Below are 26,612 nucleotides of genomic sequence, written 5' to 3' on the forward strand. Positions count from 1 at the left end.
AATAAATTTGTCAAATGCAATTTCCCTTTCTTAAATCATGCTGACTTTGCCTAATCATACGACTTTCCAAGTGCCATGTTACTACTTCCTTAATAATGGATTCCAGCATTTTCCCGACAATGGATGTCCGGCTAACTGGCCTGTAGTTCCCTATTTCTTCTCGTCCTCCTTTCATGAATAGTAGGGTTATATTTGCTACCTTCCAATCTGCTGGGACTGTTCCTGAATCTAGGGAATTTTGGAAGACCACAACCAATGCATTCACTATCTCTGCAGCCACCTCTTTTAGAACCCTAGGATATAGACCACTGGGTCAAGGGGATTTGTCTGCTTCTAGTTGATGCGCTATCAATTACTCATAAAAGACTGAGAGTTAAAAGAGTAACTAAAGGCTTTTATTAACAAAAGAATGAAGGTCTGCCTCGAGTGGTCGACCGGTCCAGAAATACAAAGGGCTGGGGAGCAGTCACCTTTATACTAGTACTTGTGGGAGGAGTCAGCCGAGGCATGTACACAGTGGAATACAAACAGTGGTTTACCACATTCACCCCTTGTTTAAAATTGAGTCCGGTGGGGTGAAGTGTAGTCTCTCCGGAGGTCTTGTCTGCCGCTGTGATCGGCGTGGCGACGGCAGGGGTAGTGGAGCTTCCGGCGTCGAGTCCTGCGTGGGCTGTGGCACAGGCGTGTCGTCCTCGTAGATGTCGAGCGGGTCGCGGGGCCCAGGCCTGCCGTCTGCTGGGGCTGGATATCGGAGGGGGGGGGTGGTAGTGAGTAGTGGGTTACTGCGGCCCCCGAGGGTGCAAGGTCTCTTATGGAGACTGTGTCCTCCCGCCCGTCCGGGTATGCAATGTAAGCATACTGGGGGTTGGCGTGGAGGAGGTTGACCCTCTCGACCAGGGGGTCCGTTTTATGGGTCCTCACGTGCCTTCTCAGTAGGACCGGCCCTGGGGACGTCAGCCATGGCGGTAGCGATGTCCCCGATGTGGACTTCCTTGGGAAGACAAACATTTTCTCATGAGGGGTGGCGTTAGTGGCAGTGCAGAGCAGTGACCGAATAGAGTGGAGCACATCCTGCCAGCGGGAGGTTGGCAGGCCCCTAGACTTTAAGTCCAGCAGGGCGGCCTTCCAAACTGTCGCATTTTCTCTTTCCACCTGTCTGTTCCCCCGGGGGTTGTAACTGGTGGTCCTGCTTGTGGCAATACCCCTAGTTAGCAGGTACTGACTGAGTTCGTCGCTCATAAACGATGAGCCCCGGTCGCTATGGATATAGCTGGGGAAACCGAACAGGGTGAAGAGGTCGTTCAGACATTTAATGACCGTGGCACTGGTCATGTCCAGGCAGGGGATGGCGAATGGGAAACGGGAGTACTCCTCAATAATATTGAGGAAGTACACATTGCGGTCGGAGGAGGGGAGAGGCCCTTTAAAATCAACGCTCGGCGCGCTCGAAGGGGCGAGTGGCTTTTACCAGGTGGGCCCTGTCTGGTCTATAAAAGTGCGGTTTGCACTCAGCGCAGACTTGGCAGGTCATGGTCATGGTCCTGACCTCCTCAATGGAGTAAGGCAGGTTGCGGGCCTTGATGAAGTGGAAGAACCTGGTGACCCCCGGGTGGCAGAGGTCATTGTGGAGGGCCCGCAGTCTATCGATCTGCGCGCTGGCGCAGGTGCCACGCGATAGCGCATCCGGGGGTTCATTGAGCTTCCCGGGCCGGTACAAGATCTCGTAATTGTAGGTGGAAAGTTCGATTCTCCACCTCAAGATCTTGTCATTTTTGATTTTGCCCCTCTGCTTGTTGTTAAACATGAAAGCAACTGAACGTTGGTCAGTGAGCAGGGTAAATCGTTTTCCGGCCAGGTAGTGCCTCCAATGACGCACAGCCTCCACAATCGCCTGGGCCTCCTTCTCAACAGCGGAGTGTCTGGTCTCCGGGCCTTGGAGGGTTCGTGAAAAGAAGGCCAGGGGTCTCCCCGCCTGATTAGGGTAGCGGCCAGGGCAAAGTCGGACGCGTCGCTTTCCACCTGGAAGGGGATGGATTCGTCCACTGCGTGCATGGTGGCTTTGGCAATGTCCTCCTTGATACGGTGGAAGGCTAAGCGGGCCTCTGCCGTCAAGGGAAAAGAGGTGGACTTGATCAGCGGATGGGCCTTGTCCGCATAGTAGGGGACCCACTGGGCATAATAGGAGAAAAACCCTAGGCACCTCTTCAGGGCCGTGGGGCAGTGGGAGTTCCATAAGGGGACACATCCGGTCGGGGCCGATGACTCCGTGTTCCACAACACAGCCAAGGATGGCGAGGCGGTTTGTGCGGAATATGCACTTCTCCTTGTTATATGTCAGGTTCAGGAGTTGGGCGGTGCGGAGGAATTTTTCGAGGTTTGCGTCATGGTCCTGCAAGTCACGGCCGCAGATGGTCACATTGTCCAGATATGGGAAAGTGGCCTGCAACGCATTTTGATCTACCATCCGGTCCATCTCCCTTTGGAAGACGGAGACCCCGTTGGTGACGCCAAAGGGAACCCTAAGGAAGTGGTAGAGGCGGCCGTTTGCCTCAAAGGCAGTATACTGGCGGTCCTCAGGGCGGATAGGGAGCTGGTGGTACGCTGATTTCAGGTCAATGGTCGAGAAGACGCGGTACTGCGCGATCTGGTTGACCATATCAGCTATGCGGGGGAGTGGGTAGGCGTCCAGCAGGGTGTAGCGATTTATTGTCTGGCTGTAGTCGATGACCAGGCGCTGCTTCTCGCCGGTCTTAACGACCACAACCTGGGCTCGCCAGGGGCTGGTGCTGCCCTCAATAATCCCTTCCTTCAGGAGCCGCTCCACTTCGGTTTTAATGAAAACCCTGTCCCAGGCACTGTGTCGCCTGCTCTTTGTGGCGATGGGCTTACAGTCGGGGGTGAGGTTAGCAAACAGTGGGGGGGGGGGGGGGGGTGACTGAGTGTGGAGAGGTTGCACCTGGTGCGCGGCGGGCAATTTGGGAGCTGCTGGCTGCGGACTGTGAGTGGGGGTAGGGGTCCACCGTACGCCATCGTAACACTTTTAAGGTGGCACTGAAAATCTAACCCCAGCAGGACGGCAGCGCAGAGGTCGGGCAGGACCAGAAGTTTAAAATGATCGTACACTGTCCCGTCTACTACGAGTGTCACTACGCAGTAGCCGCCGATGTCTGCCGACTGGGACTCGGAGGCCCTAGAAATCCGCTGGTGCACAGGCAGGACTGGGAGAGAGCAACGCCGCACCGTGTCGGGGTGGATGAAGCTCTCCGTGCTCCCAGAGTCAAAAAGGCAGATTGTATCGTGGCCATTTACCTTAATGTCCATTGTGGAACTGGCCAGCTGGTGCGGTCTCGCTTGGTCCAGTGTAACGGATGCCAGCGTAGGGGTCGGTGTGTCGCTGCGGGTATCAGATGAGGCGGTGTTGGGGGCCTGCTGCGTTCCGGCTGTCGTCCAAGATGGCGGCGTCCATGATCCCCATGTGGCTGGAGGCGTCCAAAATGGCTGCTGTACCGGTGGTTCGCACATGGCTGGGGAGGCCCAAGATGGCGGCCCGCATGGCCCACACGCGGCGCTGCTAAGGTTCGGGGTGGCTTTGGCCCTGCAGACGTTAGCGTAGTGTCCCTTCTTCCCGCAGCCCGAGCAGATCGCGTTTTTCGCCGGGCAGCGCGCTCTGGGGTGTTTTGCCTGGCCACAGAAGTAGCATTTCTGGCCTTGGGGCACTGCTGTCTGGCCTTGGGACACTGCTGCGGTAGTTGGGCCGTGGCTGGGGTGGCACGGCGCTATGAGGCGGTCCTACCGTGTCCCAGGCTGTCATTCCCCGCGGCGTCCACGGTGCAGAGGAGTCGGTAGGCTGCATCCAATGATAGTGCGAGTTCAGAGGCCTTGTTGAGGTTGAGGTCACTCTGCTCCAACAGTCGCTGTCGGGTGTAATTGGATCTGTGGCCCGCTACAAAAGCGTCCCGGATAAGTTCCTCTGTGTACACGGCGGCCTTTACATCCTTACAACCACAGGCCCGGCCAAGCACAGACAGTGCCTGAAGGTATTCCACGGTCGATTCCCCAGGTTGTTTACGACTCCCCAGAAGGTGCCTGGCGTACACTTCGTTCACTGGGCGCGTGTACTGGTCCTTGAGGAGCTTGATAGCGTCCGCGTACGAGGTCGCGTCTTGGATGACCGAGTACACTCGGTGGTTCACTTTGGAGGTCAGGACATCCAGTTTGTCCTCGTCCGATTTGATTGCTGCAGAGGCCGTCAGGAATTTTTCGAAACACTTAAGCCAGTGAGTAAACTTGGTGGATGAGTCCGCCTCCCGATGATCTAAGTCCAGGCATGCTGGTGTGAGGATCTTCTCCATTATAAAAATTTTGTTAATAAAATTGATGCGCTATCAATTACTCATAAAAGACTGAGTTAAGAGAGTAACTAAAGGCTTTTATTAACAAAAGAATGAAGGTCTGCCTCGAGTGGTCGACCGGTCCAGAAATACAAAGGGCTGGGGAGCAGTCACCTTTATACTAGGACTTGTGGGAGGAGTTAGCCGAGGCATGTCCAGGCATGTACACAGTGGAATACAAACAGTGGTTTACCACACTAGTCCCATTAGTTTCTCAAGTACTTTTTCTCTACTGATAATTACTTTTATGTTTCTCACTCTCATTAGCCCCTTGGTTCTCCACTATTTTTAGTATAAAGCCACATATGTCTAATTGTTTTGGTTCTGCCCTGTGTCCATTCGCATGTGCATTTTGGCTGCCACTCCGGACCCAAGCCGTTCACTTCTATTTCCACTTTTTTTCTCCCCCTTTTTCTTTCGTCTCTGTCCTGCTCTCTCCTGTCATCCTGTCTCCTTTCATCGCTCCTTTCTTGGATATATTCTGCCCTCCCAAATCCCTACCCCAACCCTTCATTACACTTCAACCATCTTACTCTCCTGCCGCCGTTCCAGGTTTGACTCCCTCTTGGATAAGCCTACAGCTTCCCTCTGTGCCTCTCTTGGCATTCTCTGAAGGGTCCCCATGGCACTCATCGCTGCCTCCTCACGAGTATCAACCCTCGTCTCTGTCTCTGACCTTCCCGCCCAGCGTGCCTGTTGGAGGCTAATCTTGCTAATCTCCTCCCCATCCAACTCAATCCCCCCCCCCCCCCCCCGCCAAGCGCTGACCCTGTGGACGCTGGCAGTGGGGCAGCCATTACCGACCCTCTGCATCTCCCTCCAGAATGTCTGTTCACTTGCAAACAAGGCCCTTGCCATCCACGAGCTTATCATGGATGAGATTACATCGACATCATGGTCCTGAGAGAAACTTGGTTGAGGGGTAGTAACCTTACCCTTTAAATGAAGCCTTCCCGCCTAGCTTTACCTGTCACCACTTGCCCAGCCCAGACTGCCGAGGTGGCAGTGTGGCTCCCATCACCAAATCACACCTTGATCTGTTCCCCTACTCCTCTGGCACTTTCTCCTCCTTTTGAGCATCTCACCTTGTTCCACCCCTCTCACCTCTTATTCTCTACTGCCCACATAAAATACCGTAATGTTATCATTGAAATATCTTCTCTGCTTTCCTCCCTCAGCCTCTGCACCAAGCGACTTCTCATCTTCGGTGATTTCAACCTCCATCTCAATGCATCATGCTCTCTCTCTCCTCTGGTTCACTGTCCTACTATCCTCCATTAATTTCTTCCTCCATATAAACTCCTCTACCCATATTCACCCCCATCTTGCCATCTCTCATGGCTTCTCTACTCCCATCGTGTCAATCACAGATAAGGCCATCTCTGACCACTTCCTTGTATTGCTCTCCACCCACATCCCACTTCCCCCACCCCCCACCCCAAAACTCTACTTCCTTCTGTGTCTGGCCCTGTTTATATAAAAAAAAACTCTTACAACTGCACTTATGAAATCCCAGCCTTTGGCCCTCCTATCACCACGACATTTGTGCAGCTACCGATCTGCTCAACCACACCCTCACCGCCACCTTTGATGCCCCAGTCCCGATTAAAACCATATTCTAACTTGCACCAAGTCTCATTCACCCATCTCCCCTGTTCTCGCTGACCTACATTGGCTCCTGATTAAGCAACACCGCGATATTTAAAATTCTCATCCTTGTTTTCAAATCCCTCCATGGCCTCGCCCCTCTCTATCTCTCTCTGTAACCTCCTCCAGCCCCACAAACCCCCCCCCCCCCCCCCCCCACCCGAAATATCTGCACTACTATAATTCCTGCCCTCTTGAGCATCTCTGATTATAATCGCTCAATCATTGGTGGCCATGCCTACAGCTGCCTAGGCCCGAAGCTCTGGAATTCCCTCCCTCAACCTCTCCACCTCTTTACCTCTTTCTAAGACGCTCCTTAAAACCTACCTCTTTAACCAAGCTTTTGGTCATCTGCCCTAATTTCTCCTTGTGTGGCTCGGAGTCCAATCTTTGTCTTACAATACTCCTGTGCAGCGCCTTGGGACGTTTTACTAGTTAAAGGCACTATAGTCGTTGTTGTTGATCGATCACTTGTTTGGTTTGTCTGAGGATGTTAAAGCAGTGTCATATGATGTTTAATTCCTAGTGTATCTGTTCTCCAAACACTGTACTTGTAAATATTGCACCCTGGTAAGATCCCCAAAATACAGAATTTCCTACGCCAACTTCTTGACATCTACGTTAAACTTTGCATCTAGTGGGTAATGGCTCTACTGATTTAGACAAGGCAGTTAATATTAACAAGTAACAATTACTCTTCTTAGACCATAAAGGGGGCCAATCAAGATACTCTTATGGCGCTTTAGACATTATAACAATCTCAAACCCTGTTGGAGCTTGCGGGAATGGTTTTTGAAACTTGGCACACATAAGCAGATTTTACATAACTAAACATCTTTTCTCATATCCGGCTACTAAGCTTTTTGCTAGAGTTTGTAACACTGTTCTTGTGATACCCGAGTGCCTACTTCGGATAAGAACATAAGAAATAGAAGCAGGAGTTGGCCATTCAGCCCCTTGAGCCTGCTCCACCATTCAATAAGATCATGGCAGAACAGCTGCATCAACTCCACTTTCCCGCCCTATCCCCAAATCTCTTGATTCCCTTAGTGTCCAAAAATCTATCAATCTTAGTCTTGAATATACTCCTTGACTCCGCATCCCCAGCCCTCTGGGGTAGAGAATTCCAAAAATTCACAACACTCTGAGTGAAGAATTTTCTCCATCTCAGTTCTAAATGGCTGATCCCTTATTGTGAGACACTGACCCCCCCTAGGTCTAAACACTCCAGCCAGGGGAAAGAGCCTCTCCACAACTACCCTCTTAAGAATTTTTTGTTTTAATGAGACCACCTCTCATTCTTCTAAACTCTGGAGAATATAGACCCGTTCTACTCAATCTTTCTTCATAGGACAACCCTCTCATCCCAGGAATCAATCTAGTGAGCCTTCGTTGCACCCCCTCTAAGGCAAGTATATCCTTCCTTGGGTATGGAGACCAAAACTCTCTGCAGTACTTCAGAAGTGGTCTCAAAAGCCTTAGATAATTGCAGCAGGACTTCCTTACTGCTATACTCCTACTCCCTTGCAATAAAGGCTAAATTGGCCTTCCTAGTTACTTGCTGTACCTACATGTTAACATTTTAGGAATTGTGTACAAGGACAACAAATCTCTCAATACCAACATTTACTTGTCTCCCCTTTTTAAAAAAAACTGCGCTTCCATTCTTCCTACCAAATGTGGATAATTTCACACCTCTCCACATTATACTCCATCTGCCACCTTTTTGCCCAATCACTTAACCAGTCTATATCCTTTTGCAGCCTCTTTGCATCCTTCTCGCAGCTTGCATTCGCACCTAGCTTTGTATCATCAGCAAATTTGAATAAATTACACTGTCCCCTCATCTAAGTCGTTGATATAGATTGTAAATAGCTGAGGCCCAAGCACTTATCCTTGCGGCACTCCTCTAGCTACACCCTGCCACCCTGAAAATGATCAGTTTATTCCTATAACCATGGAATGGTTATGGAATTCTTTCTCTCAAATAATTTGTAACTTCAGCAGATATTGCTTGGGGCTGCTTAGCATGGTTGTACACTATCCCTTGAATGCCAGAACTGTTTCATCTTTTCACTACCTTAACTGGGCATGTCCAAGCAACAGATACTCATTTTGCAAATTTTCAGCTGTTTCAATTGGAACTATAAGGACTTGACTAGGATGAATTTCTGTTCTCAGGTAGAACTTCTAATCATGCCTCAGCAGGATTTTTGCATTATGCATTTGGTAGCATGTTATCATTTCCTGTTCCGTGGGTTACAGAATGTTGTTTTGTTAAAAATCAGTTTTGGTGGGCGAAACCAGAATAATTTACGCTTCCACTAGAGAGGGGCACCGGATTTAGAGCTCCCCTCCCCCCCAATAAGTTGATTTATTTAAAACCGAATTCTTCAATGCTTGGTTCAGTAGTAGCACCTTTGCTTCTGAGTTAGGTGGTCAGGGGTTAAGCCTGTACTCCAGGACTTGAGCACATAATCTAGGCTGCCAATTCAGGGCAGTACTGAGTGAGTGCTGTATTGTTGGAAGTTTCATCTTTCAGATGAGATGTTAAATTGAGGCTCCATCAGGTGAATGTAAAAGATACCATTGCAGTATTTTGATGATCAGAGTTCTCTGAATGTCCTGACCAATGCTCATCTCAACCAACACCATCAAAACAGATTAACTGATCACTCATTTCATTCGCTGTTATGTTGGACCTTGCTGTGCGCAATTTGGCTGTTGCATTTTCATACAAAACTACAGTTACTTCAGAAAGGTAAATCATTGGCTGTGAAGTACTTGGGATATCTTGAGGACATGAAAGGTATTTCTACACATGTTTACTGTTCCCTCCCATACGGGGTTACGGGGATAGGGCTTGGGTGGGATGGCTGTCGGTGTAGGGACCGGGTGCTAGGGTTTGGATGATCAGCCATGATCTCGTTGAATGGCGGAGCAGGCTCGAAGAGCCTACTCCTGCTCCTATCTTCTATGTTTCTATGTATTGCACTAGATTTATGATCTATAAGCATATCTACATAATTGGTCCACGTGAAACCCTTGGATCAGTGGTAGCACTTTCCTCTGGGCAGAAGGTCATTGGTTCAAGCACATAATCTTGGCTGATACTTAAGTGCAGTACTGAGGGGCAGTGCACCGTCTGCGGTACTGCACTGCCTTTCAGATGAGACATCAAAGCGAGGCAATGTTTGCCCTCTTGGATGGATGTAAAAGATCTCGTGGCACTATTTTGAAGATAAACTCAGAAGTTCTTGTGTCCTAGCCATCATTTATCCATCAGTCAACACCACCAAACAGTTCAATTGATCTTTTACTTCATTGTTGTTTGTGGTACCTTGCTGTGTGCAAATTGGCTGCTGTTTCCCTAATTAAAACAGTGGCTACACTTCAAAAGTACAATGGCCGTAAAGCACTTTGGGACATCCTGAGGTTGTGGAAGGCGCTAAGTAAATGCAAGTTCTTTCTTTGAACAACACTACTTTTTTCTAGGCAGAACATTTTCCATTTATCCACTACCCTCTGTTTTCTCTTGCTAATCTACTTCTCAAGATTTTTGGATTGGGGAATTGAGGGATATGGGGATCGGGCGGGAAAATGGAGTTGAGGTTGAAGATCAGCCATGATCTTATAGAATGGCGGAGCAGGCTTGAAGGGCCGTATGGCCTACTCCTAATTTATTATGTTCTGTTCAATCAAGGTTGACAATTTGTCCTGTGAGCCTTAATTTTTCCTACTAGCCTCACATGAGAAACTTTGTCGACCATTTTGAAAATCACAGTAAGCTACAGCAACTGGATTATCTTCATCTAGTAGCTTAGTTACCTCCTACAAACCTACTGGAATTCTTTGAGGGCATGACATGTTGCTTCTAAACGATGCTTACTATTCTCTATACAGGAAACTTCATGATATCCGGCACCAACGGGACCGAGCTGCTGCCGATCTATCAACTTCCGGATAGACCAGCGCTAATGTTGAAGGATATGGAGGTTTTCATCTCCGTATCTGACAACAAACACTTGCTTAGCAACAGCTTGTAAACACTCGGCCTGTACCTTGGAAGCATCTCTGAAGCTGTTGCTAAGCTACAGAGACGCTTTCCAGAGCCTGAATGTTTATATAAAAAAAAATTTTTTTTAATTTAAATGCTAGGAGAAGAAGAAAAACCTAACCAAAACGGCTGCTGATTTCTGCTGTTAGATCGAGGTTTCCGGACATACAACCTCCGGATAAACCAAAGTTTCCTGTACCTCTGTTCTTTTGGTTTTTCTTATCGCATCCCATGGAAAGTCCAAGAATTTTACTAATATATTTGAGAATGCTATTCTGTCACAAATAAAACTTGCCTATTACTATCTGAAAGATTCTTGTCACTTTTTTTCCAATGTTCTCAGTATATTTTCCTTCTCTAGTACAAGTTGTGTCTTTTTAATATATTTCATGCTGATGATGTATTTCCACTCAAAAGCCTCTTTGTGTGACCTCTGTTACGCTGTCCATGAGCGATTGGTTCTTTAAACTCTTTAAATCAATTAAAGACCCAATGAAAATCACAGTTTTAAATTACCAACTTTAAATAACTTTAGCATTGTAGTATATAGTTGGTGACTGCTTCAGGTGAAGATAAAATTGCAGCCTTTTTTTTATTCAGGTGTGCTTGCTTCAGCTGGAATTCAGATTGAGTCCTACAATGTTTCGGCTGTTTTGGAGGGAGAACAGTGGTGTATTATGAAAATTACTGCATTATTAGAAGATCTGAATCCTCTCGGACCATTTGTGAAAATATCGACACAGCTAACAATATGAATAACCAAATTAATCCATTCTTGAAAACCTGCAGCACAAATTGGTTTGATCAGAAAATGTTGGATAATTTGAATTTACTGTAAGAAACAAGATTGCACTTCAACCACGGTGCCTTTTCTTTCAAACTTTTCAAGTTGCTGTCATTACTGTGTTTATCAAATCTAGTAACAATTAAGATAAAATGTTAAATAAGCTAACCTAAACAGAAGCCATTGTATGACCTGTATGTTGTTTATTCACCAACTTGTCTGTAATGCAGCTCCATCATTAGTTTATCTTTGCTGCAAAAGCTGTCATACCGTTGCAGTAATAAATACCATTTCTAAGCATATTTATGTGGTATTGTTGGATATACTGCTTTGACTATTGAAGCCCTTTACTCCTTCCCACTATTGCCTCCCAACGCAACCATTTAGTAAATTATTTTTCTCCCTCGCCTACTGAATGTTTCCTGTTCACCCTCTCCTCCAGGAACAAATCAGCTTGAATTTGGCCAATTCTAATCTTGAGAAGACATCAGATAAGTTTGTTTAATGTATTGAATCACCAGTCATTTGGTGTTACATTTCAGGATCTTTCCCAACGCTGTTCTTGATCATGACAAGAGGCAGCTTTCCTAGGTAGACCTGCACCTCCGATTGGTCAAAACTTAGGGGACAATAACGTGCATCAGGTGCAGGAGACTCGTATTATCAGACACAAAAGGCTTGAGGCTTTGTGTGCCATAAGGCTTTGGCTCAGTGGTAGCACTTTCACCTGATCAGAAGGTCGTGGATTAAAGCCCTACTCCATAATTTGAGCACAGAATCTTGGCTGACACTCCAGTGCAGTACTGAGGGTGTGCTGCACTGTCTAAAGTACTGTCTTTCGGATGAGACGTTAAATTGAGGTGTAAAAGATGCCATAGCACAAGAGTAGGGAAGTTCTTCTGGTGTCCTGGTCAATATTTATCTATCCACCAACACCACTAAACAGTTTAATGGGTCATTTACTTAATTGCTATTTGTGGGATCTTGCTGTGTAAATTGTCTGCTGTGTTTCCCTACTTTACAAGTGACTACACTTCAAAAGTAATTAATTGGCTGTAAAATGCTTTGGGAAGTCCTGAGGCTGTGAAAAGCACTATATAATGTACTGGTGAAGTACCAAGTGCACACCAGGAATATGCTCCGCTCATTAAGGCCCTGAGAATTATAATGACTCACCTGGTATCTCTAGTGCATTCTCTTCAATTTAACTCTGCTGCACCTAGTAATTTGCTAATTTTTAAACTTGATACTGAAGCTACTCAGAGCTTCTTAAAGCTGCATCCATTTCCCATCTGAACATTTGCTATTGTGTGCAGTGTATATAGGACCTATGGGTAGCTTGCTGGGCCTCCCTATCAAAGTTCTGTCATTACCTTTTGGGGAATGGTAGACTCTGTGCAGGGGGTTGGAATTGTGTGGGGGGAAATCCAGAAATCAACTGAGCGGGTTTGAATCTATGATCTCCACTCCATTGTATCAATTAATTTTGACTTCTTTGTTTCGTGTCTCCAAGCTGTACAGTGGGCATGATGCGCACTTGCCTGATGTGATTTCAGCTGTGTTTTTAAAGGGACAGTGCACAAATGGAAATTGGAGCTGTTCAGGATGGATGGTGGACATGGAACAAGGGCGGCACCCAGATTTAATGATGCCTCACTGGAATTACTGCTGGGTGCAGTCAGGAGGAGGGACATATTTTCTCCCAGCAATGCGAGGAAGAAACCTGCTGCTCTCTCCAAGAAGGCGTGGTTTGAGGTAGCGGAGGTGGTGAGCAGCAGGAGCATTTTGGCCAGGTCCTGGATGCAATGTACAAAGCGGTTTAATGACCTAACAGTGCGGAAAAGTGAGCACAGTTGCTGATTCAACTGCATCCTGTACTTTAAGCCTGCCCTCTTTCTGTCTTGCTAAGTGTTCTGCATCACATCTCTCCGCACTCCATTCAACTTTCAGCACCAGCCTTCACTTTCTATGCACTTCATCACCTCCATCCACCATTGACACTCGCCCCAATCCTTCTGCAATGTGATGCATGTGTCTCACTCACACTCGACGGTCTTTTTACGACCTTTTGTAGGAGAAGAGCACAAAAGGCAAGGGGAAGGGACAGGACTGTAGGTGGACCGCCACAAATGGTACAGTTCACAGATGCAGCGGAGGACACCCTGGAGATAAGTGGCACATTTGTGTCCCTCAGTCGAAGATGAAAAGACACGGCGCTTGCAGATAGCTTGTAACAGAATTACAAATATCTCTGACATATATGCTGACTTCATTTGATCAATGACTGAGTCTAGTGATTGTCAAGATTGTGACTTTGCTACAACTAATTCATATCCCTTTTGTCTTAGTGCCTTCACGTGTACAGCAAATGTCTGAAGACATCCTGGAGGACGATTTCTCAGAACACCTCATTCCTTCTGAGGGTGCACCAGCCACAGGACCTACAGTCATGCACCAACGCAGATACTCGCACTTCAGTGGGTCCAGTTAGTTAGTTGGGTTTTCACCTGGTGATTCACACCAAGTGCGCATGAGCAGACACGAATGGCAGGGATGGCTGTGGAAAGTCCGCATTGGGGGAGGGGGGATGCAATCCCCTCCAAGCTCTGCTCAGCTGGACACAAATGCTGAACCCCGGGAGCTATCGTTGCAAAGGAGAATGCTAGAGGTGCATCAGCAACTTAGCGATGTCCTGACATTGAGCCTCGCACACTCTCCACAAAAGTGGAGAGGATGGAGAAGTCCAACTTGCTTGCTAGTGCATTGGTGACATGGAATTGCGAAAAGGTCTGCCATGGAGAGAGCATCTGCCTCCATGGAGCTTCAAGCAAGGCTATTAAATGAGTCCATGTAGGCCATGACCACGACTGTGCAGACTTTGGATGCCAACTTGTATGCTACTTTAAACAGGATGACAGATCCCTTATAGAAGATGGGAGCAGGAGTAGGCCATTCGGCCCCTCGAGCCTGCTCCGCCATTCAATGAGATCGTGGCTGACCATCCAAATTCAGTACCCTGTCCCTGCCTTCTCCCCATATCCCTTGATCCCTTTAGCCTTAAGAAATATATCCAACTCCTTCTTGAATATATTTAATGAACTGGCCTCCATCGCCCTCTGGCAGAGAATTCCACAGGTTCACCACTCTCTGGGTGAAGAAATTCCTCCTCATCTCAGTCCTAAATGGCTTCCCCCGTATCCTTAGACTATGACCCCTGGTTTTGGACTCCCCGGCCATCAGAAACATCCTTCCTGCATCTAGTCTGTCCAGGCCTGACAGAATTTTATAGGTTTCGATGAGATCCCCTCTCAATCTTCTAAACTCCAGTGAGTATAAGCCCAATCAACACAATCTCTCCTCGTATGTCATTCCTGCCATCCCAGGTATCAGCCTGGTGAATCTTCGCTGCACTCCTTCCATGGCAAGAACGTCCTTCCTCATAAGGCGACCAAAACTGCACACAGTACTCAAGGTGCGGTCTCACCAAGGCCCTGTACAATTGCAGCAAGACACCCTTGTTCCTGTACTCGAACCCTCTTGCTACGAAGGCCAACATACCATTTGCCTTAACCGCTTGCTGCACTTACATGCTTACCTTCAGTGACTGGTGCACAAGAACACCCAGGTCTCTCTGCACTTCCCCTTCTCCCAATCTATTGCCATTCAAATAATAATCTGCCTTCCTGTTTTTGCCACCAAAGTGGATAACCTCACATTTATCCACATTATAGTGCATTTGCCATGTTTCTGCCCAATCACCCAACCTGTCCAAATCGTACTGGAGTTTCACGACATCCTCCTCACAGCATACCCTCCCACCCAGCTTTGTGTCATCTGCAAATTTGGAGATATTACATCCAATTCCCTCATCCAGATCATTAATATATATTGTGAACAGCTGGGGTCCTAGGACCGATCCTTGCGGTACCCCACTAGTCACTGCCTGCCACTCGGAAAACGACCCCTTTATTCCAACTCTTTGCTTTCTATCCGCCAACCAGTTCTCTATCCAAGTCAATACCTTGCCCCCAATCCCATGTGCCTTAAATTTGCACGCTAATCTCTCAATACACCATATCCACTGGTTCTCCCTTATCTATTTTACCAGTTACATCCTCAAAAAATTCCAGTAGATTAGTCAAGCACGATTTACCTTTTGTAAATCCATGTTGACTTTGTCCGATCCTGTCACTGCTTTCCAAGTGCTCTGCTATTACATCTTTTATAATGGACTCTAGCCTTTTCCCCCACTACCGATGTCAGGCTTACCAGTCTATAATTCCCTGCTTTTTCTCTACCACCTTTTTTGAACAGTGGGGTAACATTAGCTACCCTCCAATCCATGGGTACTGTTCCAGAGTCGAGTTCTGGAAGATGACCAGCAATGCATCTACTATTTCTAGGGCCACTTCCTTAAGTACCCTAGGATGTAGATTATCAGGCTCCGGGGATTTATCGGCCTTCAGTCCCATCAATTTTCCTAACACCATTTCCCTACAAATAATGATTTCTTTCAGTTCCACCCTTTCATCAGACCCGATGTTCCCCAGCATCTCTGGGAGGTTATTTGTGTCCTCCTTTGTGAAGACAGAACCAAAATATGTATTTAGTTGGTCTGCCATTTCTTTGTTCCCCATTATAAATTCCCCTGATTCTGACTGCATGGGACCTACGCTTGACTTCACCAATCTTTTTCTTTTCACATATCTATAAAAGCTTTTACAGTCAGTTTTTATGTTCCCTGCAAGCTTACTCTCATTCTATTTTCCCCTTCTTTAATTAATCCCTTTGTACTCCTTTGTTGAATCCTAAACTGCTCCCAATCCTCAGGACTATTGCTTTTTCTGGCCAATTTATATGTCCTCTCCTTGGATCTTATGCTATCCCTAATTTCCCTTGTTAGCCACGGTTGAGTCACCTTTTTTGTTTTATTTTTATGCCAAACTGGGATGAACAAATTCTGTAGTTCATCCATTCGGTCTGAATGTTTGCCATTGCCTATCCACCGTCAACCCTTTGAGTGACATTCCCCAATCAATCCTACCCAACTCGTGTCTCAGACCATCGTAGTTTCCTTTATTTAAATTTAGGACCCTAGTCTCTGAGTCAAATACTTCATTCTCCATCTTAATGAAGAATTCGATCATATTATGATCGCTCCGACCCAAGGGGCCTGGTCCAACAAGATTGCTAATTAATCCTTTCTCGCCTAAGATGGCCTGATCTCTGGTTGGTTCCTCGACATATTGGTCCAGGAAACCATCCCGTAAACACTCCAGGAATTCCTCCTCCACAGTACTGTTACTAATTTGGTTAGCCCAATCTATATGTAGATTAAAGTCACCCATGATGACTGCTGTGCCCTTATTGCACGCTTCTTTAATTTCCTTTTTAATGCCATCCCCAACCTCCACCTTACTGTTTGGAGGTCTGTATACCACTCCCACTAATGTTTTCTGCCCCTTAGTATTTCTCAATTCTAACCATACAGATTCCACATCATCAGAGCTAATATCCTTCCTTACAATTGTGTTAATCCCTTCTTTAATCAGTAATGCTACCCCACCTCCCTTTCCTTTTCGCCTATCTTTCCTGAATATCGAATACCCCTGGATGTTGAGTTCCCAGCCATGTCCATCCTTGAGCCACGTTTCTGTAATCCCAACCAAATCATATTCATTTACTTCTGTTTGCGCAGCCAATTCATCCACCTTATTACGAATGCTCCTCGCATTAAGATACAAAGCCTTCAGGCTTGTTTTTTTTAACGCTCTTGGACCTATTAGAATTATTATTTACTGTGGCCACGTTTGATTTAAACCGTTGATTTCTCTGGCTGCCACTTTTGGTTTTTCTCCTTCCTATCTTTTGCTTTTATCCTTGTTTCCCTGCTCAGGTTCCCAACCCCCTGCCATTTTAGTTTAAACCCTCCCCCAGAGCACCAGCAAACACTCCCCCTAGGACATCGGTTCCAGCCCTGCCTAGGTGCAAACCGTCCGGTTTGAACTGGTCCCTCCTCCCCAGAACCGGTTCCAATGTCCCAGGAACTTGAATCCCTCCCCATTGCACCATTCCTCTAGCCACGTATTCATCTGAAATATCCTTCTATTTCTACTCTGACTAGCACGTGGCACTGGTAGCAATCCTGAGATTACTACCTTTTGAGGTCCTATTTTTAAATTTACCTCCTAACTCCCTATATTCCGCTTTTAGGACCTCATCCTGCTTTTTACCTATATCATTGGTGCCTATATGAACCACCACAACTGGCTGTTCACCCTCCCCTTCCAAGATGTTCTGCAGCCTTGTCACTCTCCAACAGAGTGGTAATAGTGATGTGGCGCTAGTTCAGGAGAGGGATGATGGTGAAAGGGGGCATGGAAGTGGGAACTCCACTAAAACTGCTCCCGCTCCTCACCCATTGCCCTCCCACCCAGTACCTAGCATGCTGCTTCGTCTCCTGATGGCAGAGTCTGCCCCTGCACAGGTGCAAGTGGAGCAATGGGCTCCAAACCCAGAGGGCATAGGCCAAAGGAAGCTGTCAGGGCAGGGATCTGAGCAGCTTGTCTCTGCCTCTGTTGAAGCCACACGAGATGCACCACATGGAAAGGGGTTGGAAGCGTAAGTTGAAGAAAATGTAATTCACCAAGGAGATGCACATGGGTGTTTGACAAAATGTTACGTTAAGTACCTTTTCTTTAATATAATGCCACATAAAATGCAATGATTTGCACCACTTCTATGTCTTGCCCATTATTGCATCCTGAGGGCTAACTCATGAATGTCAATACATGACTGGGCCCATTGGGTGGATGTGTAATGAGAGGATGCATAGTTGAAGGACTGTTTAGTGCAAGGTGGGGGGGGGGGAGGTTTGGTGGTGGGAGTGGGCTACAGGATTTCACACTAGGTGAACCTTTGTGATATTGCGGTATCCTGGGCAGTAATGTAAGCAGCTGGTCTGGGGATGGGTGCCCCATCTTCCTCCTCCATGTTCTGCTCATCCAAAGATGAGCGATGAACAGCTTCATCCTCCTCCACCTGCAGTCCTCTTTGCTGCACAATGCTGTGCAGGTGCAGCACACCACTATCATTCTGGACACCCCAGCTGGCGAGTAGTGAAGGGTGCCTCCAGACCTATAGAGGAACCCGAAGCGCATCTTCAACCTGCTGAAGGCTTGCTCCATGATACATCTGGTTGTCATGTGGCACTCTTAGCACTTCCCTGCCTCATTGCGGGGATTCCTCACAGGTGTCCTGAGCCAAGTTTGAAATGCTTGCTCTTACGAGCCCTTGTCTCTTACAAGCCAGCCCTTAAATCTGCTTCCTGGAACGAAAGGGTCTGGGATGTTGAACTGTCTCAGTATGACGGCATCATGACAGCTCCCAGTGAATCTAGTGCAGACCTGCAAGAACCTCTTTGTGTGGTTGCACACCAACTGCACATTGATGGAAGAATATTTCCCTTTTGTAGTTGATGGCCCCCTGTAACTAGGGGAATCCAGCCAGAGAGGCTAATTGGAGTGCCCACTCATTCTGGCTATCGCCATCATAGTAAATTTACATAGTTGTTGGCCCTGGCAAACAAGCCATGCGTGACCTGCCTTATGCATTTATGTGCAGCCGACTTGGAGATCCTGGATATGTCATCGGTAGCACCCTAGAAGGATCCGCAGACGAGAAAGGTAAGTGCAGTGGTCACTTTCACAGCCACTGGTAATACATGGCCAGCAGGGAACAGAGCTTTCTGTACGAGGCTGCAGATGTGTGCCACCACATGACGTGAAAACATCAGCCTGTGGAAGCACTGCTCTTCCGAGAGGTCAAGGAAGCTGAGCCTCTGTAAACTCTGACGTGGATAGTGCCTCCTGGGACCTCGGCTCCTGTGCACCTCCCTCCTGTGCATGTGCTGATCCCACCACAACATGTCATTGCTGCCATCAATAGTGATGGTCTTCCTGTTCTGATGTGCTGTTAAACACATCCAAGGCGCCTCCTGCTCTTGTCAGTTTGAAATCTCAACGGTTGAAAAGAGCTATAACCACACAAGCACTCCCTGCTGAACATTTGCCAGTGGGAACTGAGACAGCAGCTGCAATAATTGAGGTTTTATTCAGAGAGCATAATGACCAGCTTAAATACCCAGCTGAACTGCTCAAAGTTGCCACCGTTTCCTGGGTCAGTTTCCCGAACCCTGGGAAACCGTGCTGCTGAAGTGCTGCCAAATTAAAAACAATTAAAAAATACCTCATTAGCGTCTCTGCAGGATGTTAGTTGCGCCAATAAGTCCCCGACTTCGACGAGTAGGTTTCTCAGCAGCATCCAAACACGACTCCCTCAAACCTGGAAGTGGGCGCAATGGAGCTGGATTGCGCTCCCACTCTAAAAATCAAAAACTTTTACCCCCCACACCAGCTCCCAACCTGCACTTTCTTGAGAGTTAAAATTCCACCCCTTAGTCTCTGCAAGCAGATGTCCTTGGACATATCCAGGTATGAATCCCTTAGCCGGTATACATTGGTGGCAGCACGAGGTTTTTTTTTATTCATTCCTGGGATGTGGGCATCACTGGCAAGGCCAGCATTTATTGCCCTTGAGAAGGTGGTGAATCGCTACAATCAGTGTGGTGAAGGTGCTCCTACAGTGCTGTTAGGTAGGGCGTTCCAGGATTTTGACCAAGTGACGAAGGAATGACAATATATTTCCAAGTCAGGGCGGTGTGTAACTTTGAGGGGAACTTGCAGGTGGTGATGTTCCCATGCACCTGCTGCCCTTGTCCTTCTAGGTGGTAGAGGTCACGGGTTTGGGAGGTGCTGCCGAAGAAGACGTGGCAAGTTGCTGCAGTGAATCCTGTAGATGGTACACACTCTAACCACGGTGCACCGGTGCTGGAGGGAGTGAATGTTTAAGGTGGTGGATGGGGTGCCAATTAAGCGGGCTGCTTTGACCTGGATGGTGTCAAACTTCTTGAATGTTGTTGGAGCTGCACTCATCCAGGCAAGTGGAGAGTATTCCATCACACTCCTGATTAGTGCCTTGTAGATCATGGAAAGGCTCTGGGGAGTCAGGAGGTGAGACACTTGCCACAGAATACCCAGCCTCTGACCTGCTCTTGTAGCCATAGTATTTATGTGGCTGGTCTAGTTAAGTTTCTGGTCAATGGTGACCCCCAGGATTTTGATGGTGGGGGATTCGGCGATGGTAATGCCGTTGAATGTCAAGGTGCGGTGGTTAGACTCTTCGCTTGTTGGAGATAGTCATTGCCTGGCACCTGCGTGGCACGAATGTTACTTGCCACTTATCAGCCCAAGCCTGAATGTTGTCCAGCTCTTGCTGCATGCCAGCATGGACTGCTTCATTATCTGAGGAGTTGCGAATGGAACTGAATACTGTGCAATGATCAGTAAACCTCCCCACCTCTGACCTTATGATGGAGGGAAGGTCATTGATGAAGCAGCTGAAGATGGTTGGGCCTAGGACACTGCCCTGAGGAATTCCTGCAGCGATGTCCTGGGGCTGAGATTGTCCTCCAACAACTACAACCATCTGCCTTTGTGTTGGGTATGACTCTAGCCAGTGGAGTGTTTTCCCTCTGATTCCCATTGACTTCAATTTTACTAGGGCTCCTTGATGCCACACTCAGTCAAATGCTGCCTTGATGTCAAGGGCAGTCACTCCCACCTCACCTCTGGAATTCAGCTCCTTTGTCCATGTTTGGACCAAGGCTGTAATGAGGTTGGGAGCCGAGTGGTCCTGGCAGAACCCAAACTGAGCATTGGTGAGCAGGTTATTGGTGAGAAAGTGCCACGAGATAGCACTGTCGATGACACCTTCCATCACTTTGCTGATGATTGAGAGTAGACTGATAGAGCTGTAATTGGCTGGATTGGAATTGTCCTGCTTTTTGTGAACAGGACATACCTGGGCAGCTTTCCACAATGTCGAGTAGATGCCAGTGTTGTAGCTCTACTGAAACAGCTTGGCTAGAGGCGTGGCTAGTTCTGGAGCACAAGTCTTTAGCACGACAGCTGGGATGTTGTCAGGGCCCATAGCCTTTGCTGTATCTAGTGCACTCGGGTGTTTCTTGATATCATGTGGAGTGAATCGAATTGGCTAAAGACTGGCATCTGTGATGGTGGGGACCTCCGGAGGAGGCCGATATGGATCATCCACTCGGCTGAAGATGGTTGCAAACGCTTCAACCTTGTCTTTTGCACTCCGTGCTGGGCTCCATCATCACTGCGGATAGGGATATTCATTGAGCCTCTTCCTCCCGTTAGTTGTTTCACTGTCTACCACAATTCACGACTGGATGTGGCAGGACTGCAGAGCTCTAATCTAACCTGTTGATTTGTGGGATCGCTTAGCCCTGTTTATAGCATGCTGCTTCTGCTGTTTAGCATGCTGTGTTGTAGCTTCCCCAGGTTGGCACCTCATTTGTAGTACACCTGGTGCTGCTCCTGGCATGCTCATCTGCACTTCTCATTGAACCAGGGTTGGTCCCCTGGCTTGATGGTAATGGTAGAGTGAGGAATATGTCGGACCATGAGCTTACAGATTGTGGTGGAATACAATTCTGCTGCTGTTGATGGCCCACAGCGCCTCATGGATGCCTAGTTTTGAGCTGCCAGATTTTGTTCCATTTAGCATGATGGTAGTGCCACACAACATGCTGGAGGGTGTCCTCAGTGTGAAGACGGAACTTCATCTCCACAAGGACTGTGCGGTGATCACTGTTACCAATGCTGTCATGGACAGATGCATCTGCGACAGGTAGATTGATGAAGATGAGGTCAAGTAGGTTTTTCTCTCATGTTGGTTCTAGTCTGGCAGCTATGTCCTTCAGGACTCGGTCAGTAGTGGTGCTACCGAGCCACTCTTGGTGATGGACATTGAAGTCCCCCACCCAGAGTACATTTTGTGCCCTTGCTACCCTCAGTACTTCTTCCAAGTGGTGTTCAACATGGAGTACTGATTGATCAGCTGAAGGAAAGCGGAGGTGATAATCAGCAGATGGTTTCCTTGCCCATGCTTGACCTGAAGCCATGAGACCTCATGGGTTCCGGCGTCAATGTTGAGGACTCCCAGGGCCACTCCCTCCCGACTGTATACCACAGTGCCGCCAACTCTGGTGGGTGTGTCCTGCTGGTGGGACAGGACATACCCAGGGATGGTGATGGAGAAATCTGGGACATTGGCTGAAAGGTATGATTCTGAGGGTATGGCTATGTCAGGCTGTTGCTTGACTAGTCTGTGGGACAGCTCTCCCAATCTTGGCACAAGTCCCCAGATGTTAGTGAGGAGGACTTTGCAGGGTCGACTGGGCTGGGTGTGCCATTGTTCCGTCTGAAGCCGGAGCGGAGTTTGATGCCGGGTGGTCCGTCCGGTTTTATTATTGTTTTTTGTCGCGGTTGTGTGCAACCGAGTGGCTTGCTAGGCCATTTCAGAGGGCAGTTCAGAGTCGACCACATCACTGTTAGGCCAGACCAGGTAAGGGCGACAGATTGCCTTCCATAAAGGACATTAGGAAACCAGATGGGTTTTTACGACAATCCGATAGTTTCACGGTCATCATTACTGATAATAGCTTTTTATTCCAGATTTATTTAATTAACTGAATTTAAATTCCCCAGTTGCCGTGGTGGGATTTGAACTCACATCTCTGGATCATTAGTCCAGGCCTCTGGATTACTAGTCCAGTGGCTTCTTGGTGAGCAGTTACGCTACAGCCTGGCCAAGGTACAAAAGAGTATTGATGTTTACTGTATCCTACACAGCTTCACTTCTCGATGCATTCGCCTGAAGCAGGTAGAAGAGAGACCACCTCATTCAGTTGCACAAGAGGACCAGGTGATTTCCCAGTGGGTGAAGGAAGTGAGATGGATAACCTCTGGGTGTTGGAGCCTATCTCTGGAGATGGAGGTGGTCCAGTACACCTTTGTATTGGGCCAGTATATAGCCCTACAACTATAGGCACCACAGATACTGGTGTGATTGCTACCTAGGCCTGTACACAATCTGGTGCATGACATGTGCTAGGTTCATTAAGGCCTTGAGAATTATAATGAATCGCCTGGTATCTCCATAGTGCAGTGTCTGCTCCTTAACGCTGCTCCAGATAGATATTCAGTGGCCATAAAACAAAGGCACTGCACGCAAGCCCATTTAGCCATTTGGGTTCTTTTAAGTAATTTGAGTAGAGTAGCTGGGTAATGCAGATGTGGCTTTGCCCTGAGTGGCATCTCCATCATCTGTGCTAGCTCCAGATATTCTACTGCTGCTGGGCATTCACCTAGCATCTGTTGGAGCAGACCTCTAGGGATCAATAAATTTTTGAAGCTCTACATTGTGGCTGTCTCAATCTGGTTCCCCAATATGATGAATTCACGCAAGACAGAGTACCAAAGATTGGAGGCCAAAATCTTGCAGCATTTGTGATGGAAGATATGCCTGAACTTAGAATCTCAACCAAGGAGGGGTGTCCATTGCAGAGGGTCCTGGAGTGATAATGCTCTCCCTTGCTGCCATGCAGCACTTCAAATATAGAATCATAGAGCACAGAAAGATGCTATTCAGCTCATTATGCTTGTGCCAGCTCTTAGGAAGAGTTATCCACTCCCCTGCTGTTTCCCCATAGCCCTGCAATTTTTTCCTTTTCAATATATATTCACAAAGGAGGACACAAATAACCTCCCAGAGATGCCGGGGAACATAGGGTCTGATGAAAGCGAGGAACTGAAAGAAATCAGTATTTGTAGGAAAATGGTGTTAGGAAAATTGATGGGACTGAAGGCCGATAAATCCCCAGGGCCTGATGGTCTACATCCCAGAGTACTTAAGGAAGTGGCCCTAGAGATAGTAGATGCATTACTGATCATCTTCCAGAACTCGATAGACTCTGGAACGGTACCCATGGATTGGAGGGTAGCTAATGTTACCCCACTATTCAAAAAAGGTGGTAGAGAAAAAGCGGGGAATTATAGACCGGTAAGCCTGACATCGGTAGTGGGGAAAATGCTAGTCTATTATAAAAGATGTAATAGCAGAGCACTTGGAAAGCAGTGACAGGATCGGACAAAGTCAACATGGATTTACAAAAGGTAAATCATGCTTGACTAATCTGGAATTTTTTGAGGATGTAACTGGTAAAATAGATAAGGGAGAACCAGTGGATGTGGTGTATTTGGACTTTCAGAAGGCTTTCGATAAGGTCCCACACAAGAGATTAGCGTACAAAATTAAGGCACATGGGATTGGGGGCAAGGTATTGACTTGGATAGAGAACTGGTTGGCGGACAGAAAGCAAAGAGTTGGAATAAACAGGTTGTTTTCCGAGTGGCAGGCAGTGACTAGTGGGGTACCGCAAGGATCGGTCCTAGGATCCCAGCTGTTCACAATATATATTAATGATCTGGACGAGGGAATTGGATGTAATATCTCCAAATTTGCAGACGACAAAGCTGGGCGGGAGGGTAAGCTGTGAGGAGGATGTCTGGAAACTCCAGTACGATTTGGACAGGTTGGGTGATTGGGCAGAAACATGGCTAATGCACTATACTGTGGATAAATGTGCGGTTATCCACTTTGGTGGCAAAAACAGGAAGGCAGATTATTATTTGAATGGCAATAGATTGGGAGAAGGGGAAGTGCAAAGAGACCTGGGTGTCCTTGTGCACCAGTCGCTGAAGGTAAGCATGCAGGTGCAGCAGGCGGTTAAGAAGGCAAATGATATGTTGGCCTTCGTAGCAAGAGGGTTCGAGTACAGGAACAAGGATGTCTTGCTACAGTTGTACAGGGCCTTGGTGAGACCGCACCTTGAGTATTGTGTGCAGTTTTGGTCACCATACCTGAGGAAGGACGTTCTTGCCATGGAGGGAGTGCAGCGAAGATTCACCAGGCTGATACCTGGGATGGCAGGAATGACGTATGGAGAGAGATTGTGTCGATTGGGCTTATACTCACTGGAGTTTAGAAGATTGAGAGGGGATCTCATCGAAACCTATAAAATTCTGTCAGGTCTAGACAGACTAGATGCAGGAAGGATGTTTCTGATGGCCAGGGAGTCCAGAACCAGGGGTCATAGTCTAAGGATAAGGGGTAAGCCATTTAGGACTGAAATGAGGAGGAATTTCTTCACCCAGAGAGTGGTGAACCTGTGGAATTCTCTGCCACAGAGGGCAGTGGAGGCCAGTTCATTAAATGTATTCAAGAAAGAGTTGGATATGTTTCTTGAGGCTGAAGGGATCAAGGGATATGGGGAAAAGGCAGGGACAGGGTGCTGAATTTGGATGATCAGCCATGATCACATTGAATGGCGGAGCAGGCTCGAAGGGCCGAATGGCCTACTCCTGCTCTTATCTTCTATGTTTCTGTATTGAATTCCCGTTTGTAAGTTTCTATTGAATTGCTTTCACTACCCTTTTAGGCAGTGCATCCAAATCATCATAACTGGTGTAAGAAAAATTCTCTTTTTTTGCCAAATATGCAGATTGTGGTTCCTCCAATAGATGCCCTCTTTCTTTTATTCATTCATGGGATGTGGGTATCACTGGCAAGGCCAGCATTTATTGCCCACCTCCAATTGCCCTAAAGGAGGTGGTGGTGAGCCGCCGCCTTGAACCGCTGCAGTCCGTGGTGTGATGGTACTCCCACAGTGCTGATAGGGAGGGAGTTCCAGGATTTTGACCCAGCAATGATGAAGGAACGCTGATATGTTTCCAAATCAGGATGGTGTGTGACTTGATGGGGAAGTTGGAGGTGGTGGTGTTCCCATGCACCTGCTGCCCTTGTCCTTTTAGGTGGTAGAGGTCACGGGTTTGGGAGGTGCTACCTTGGCAAGTTGCTGCAGTGCATCTTGTAGATGGTACACACTGCAGCCATGGTGTGCCGGTGGTGGAGGGAGTGAATGTTTAAGGTGGTGGATGGGTTGCCAATCAAGCAGACTGCTTTGTCCTGGATGGTGTCGAGCTTCTTGAGTGTTGTTGGAGCTGCACTCATCCAGGCACGTGGACAGTATTCCATCACACTCCTGAATTGTGCCTTGTAGATGATGGAAAGGCTTTGGGGAGTCAGGAGGTGAGTCACTCACCTCAGAATACCCAGCCACTGACCTGCTCTTGTAGCCACAGTATTTATGTGGCTGGTCCAGTTAAGTTTCTGGTCAAGGGTGAGCCACCAGGATGTTGATGATGGGGGTAATGCCATTGATGTCAAAGGGAAGTGGTTAGACTCTCGTGTTGGAGATAGTCATTGCCTGGCACCTTTGTGGCGCGAATGTTGCTTGCCACTTATCAGCACAAGCCTGAATGTTATCCAGGTATTGCTGCATGCGGGCATGGATTTCTTCATTCTCTGAGGAGTTGTGAATTGAACTGAACACTGCACAGGCAGCATAGCACACTCTCAGGAGTGTGATGGAATACTCAACACTTGCCTGGATGGGAACAGCTGCAACAACACTCAAAGCTCAACACCATCCATGACAGTGTTTGTTTGATTGGAGCCCATGCCACTGGATTCAATATCCACTCCCTCCACCCACCGCACACTATCGCTGCAGTATGTATGATCTATAGGATGCACTGTAACAACTCACCATAGTTTCTTCAAGAGCAGCAATGTTGTGGGAACACCATTACCTCCAAACTTCCTGCCAAGTCACACACCATCCTAACTTGGATGTATATAGCCATTCCTTCATTGTCACTTGGCAATATCCTGGAATTCCCTACCT

At 47.6% G+C, this 26,612-nt stretch overlaps 1 protein-coding gene across 1 annotated transcript in view; it reads left to right on the forward strand.

Annotated features, from left to right (window-relative positions):
- phgdh (phosphoglycerate dehydrogenase) overlaps positions 1–11,181 on the forward strand; it is a 71,074-nt gene extending 59,893 nt beyond the window's left edge. Inside the window, exon 12 of the mRNA XM_085986227.1 lies at positions 10,696–11,181. Coding sequence (XP_085842353.1) covers positions 10,696–10,850 — 155 coding nt within the window. The 3' untranslated portion in view covers positions 10,851–11,181. The remainder of the gene's footprint in view (positions 1–10,695) is intronic.
- Positions 11,182–26,612: the final 15,431 nt, after the last annotated feature.

Source organism: Somniosus microcephalus, chromosome 4, assembly GCF_052327205.1.
Source record: "Somniosus microcephalus isolate GS21.2 chromosome 4, FLI_Smic_1.0, whole genome shotgun sequence".
In the NCBI taxonomy this organism is placed as follows: domain Eukaryota; kingdom Metazoa; phylum Chordata; class Chondrichthyes; order Squaliformes; family Somniosidae; genus Somniosus; species Somniosus microcephalus.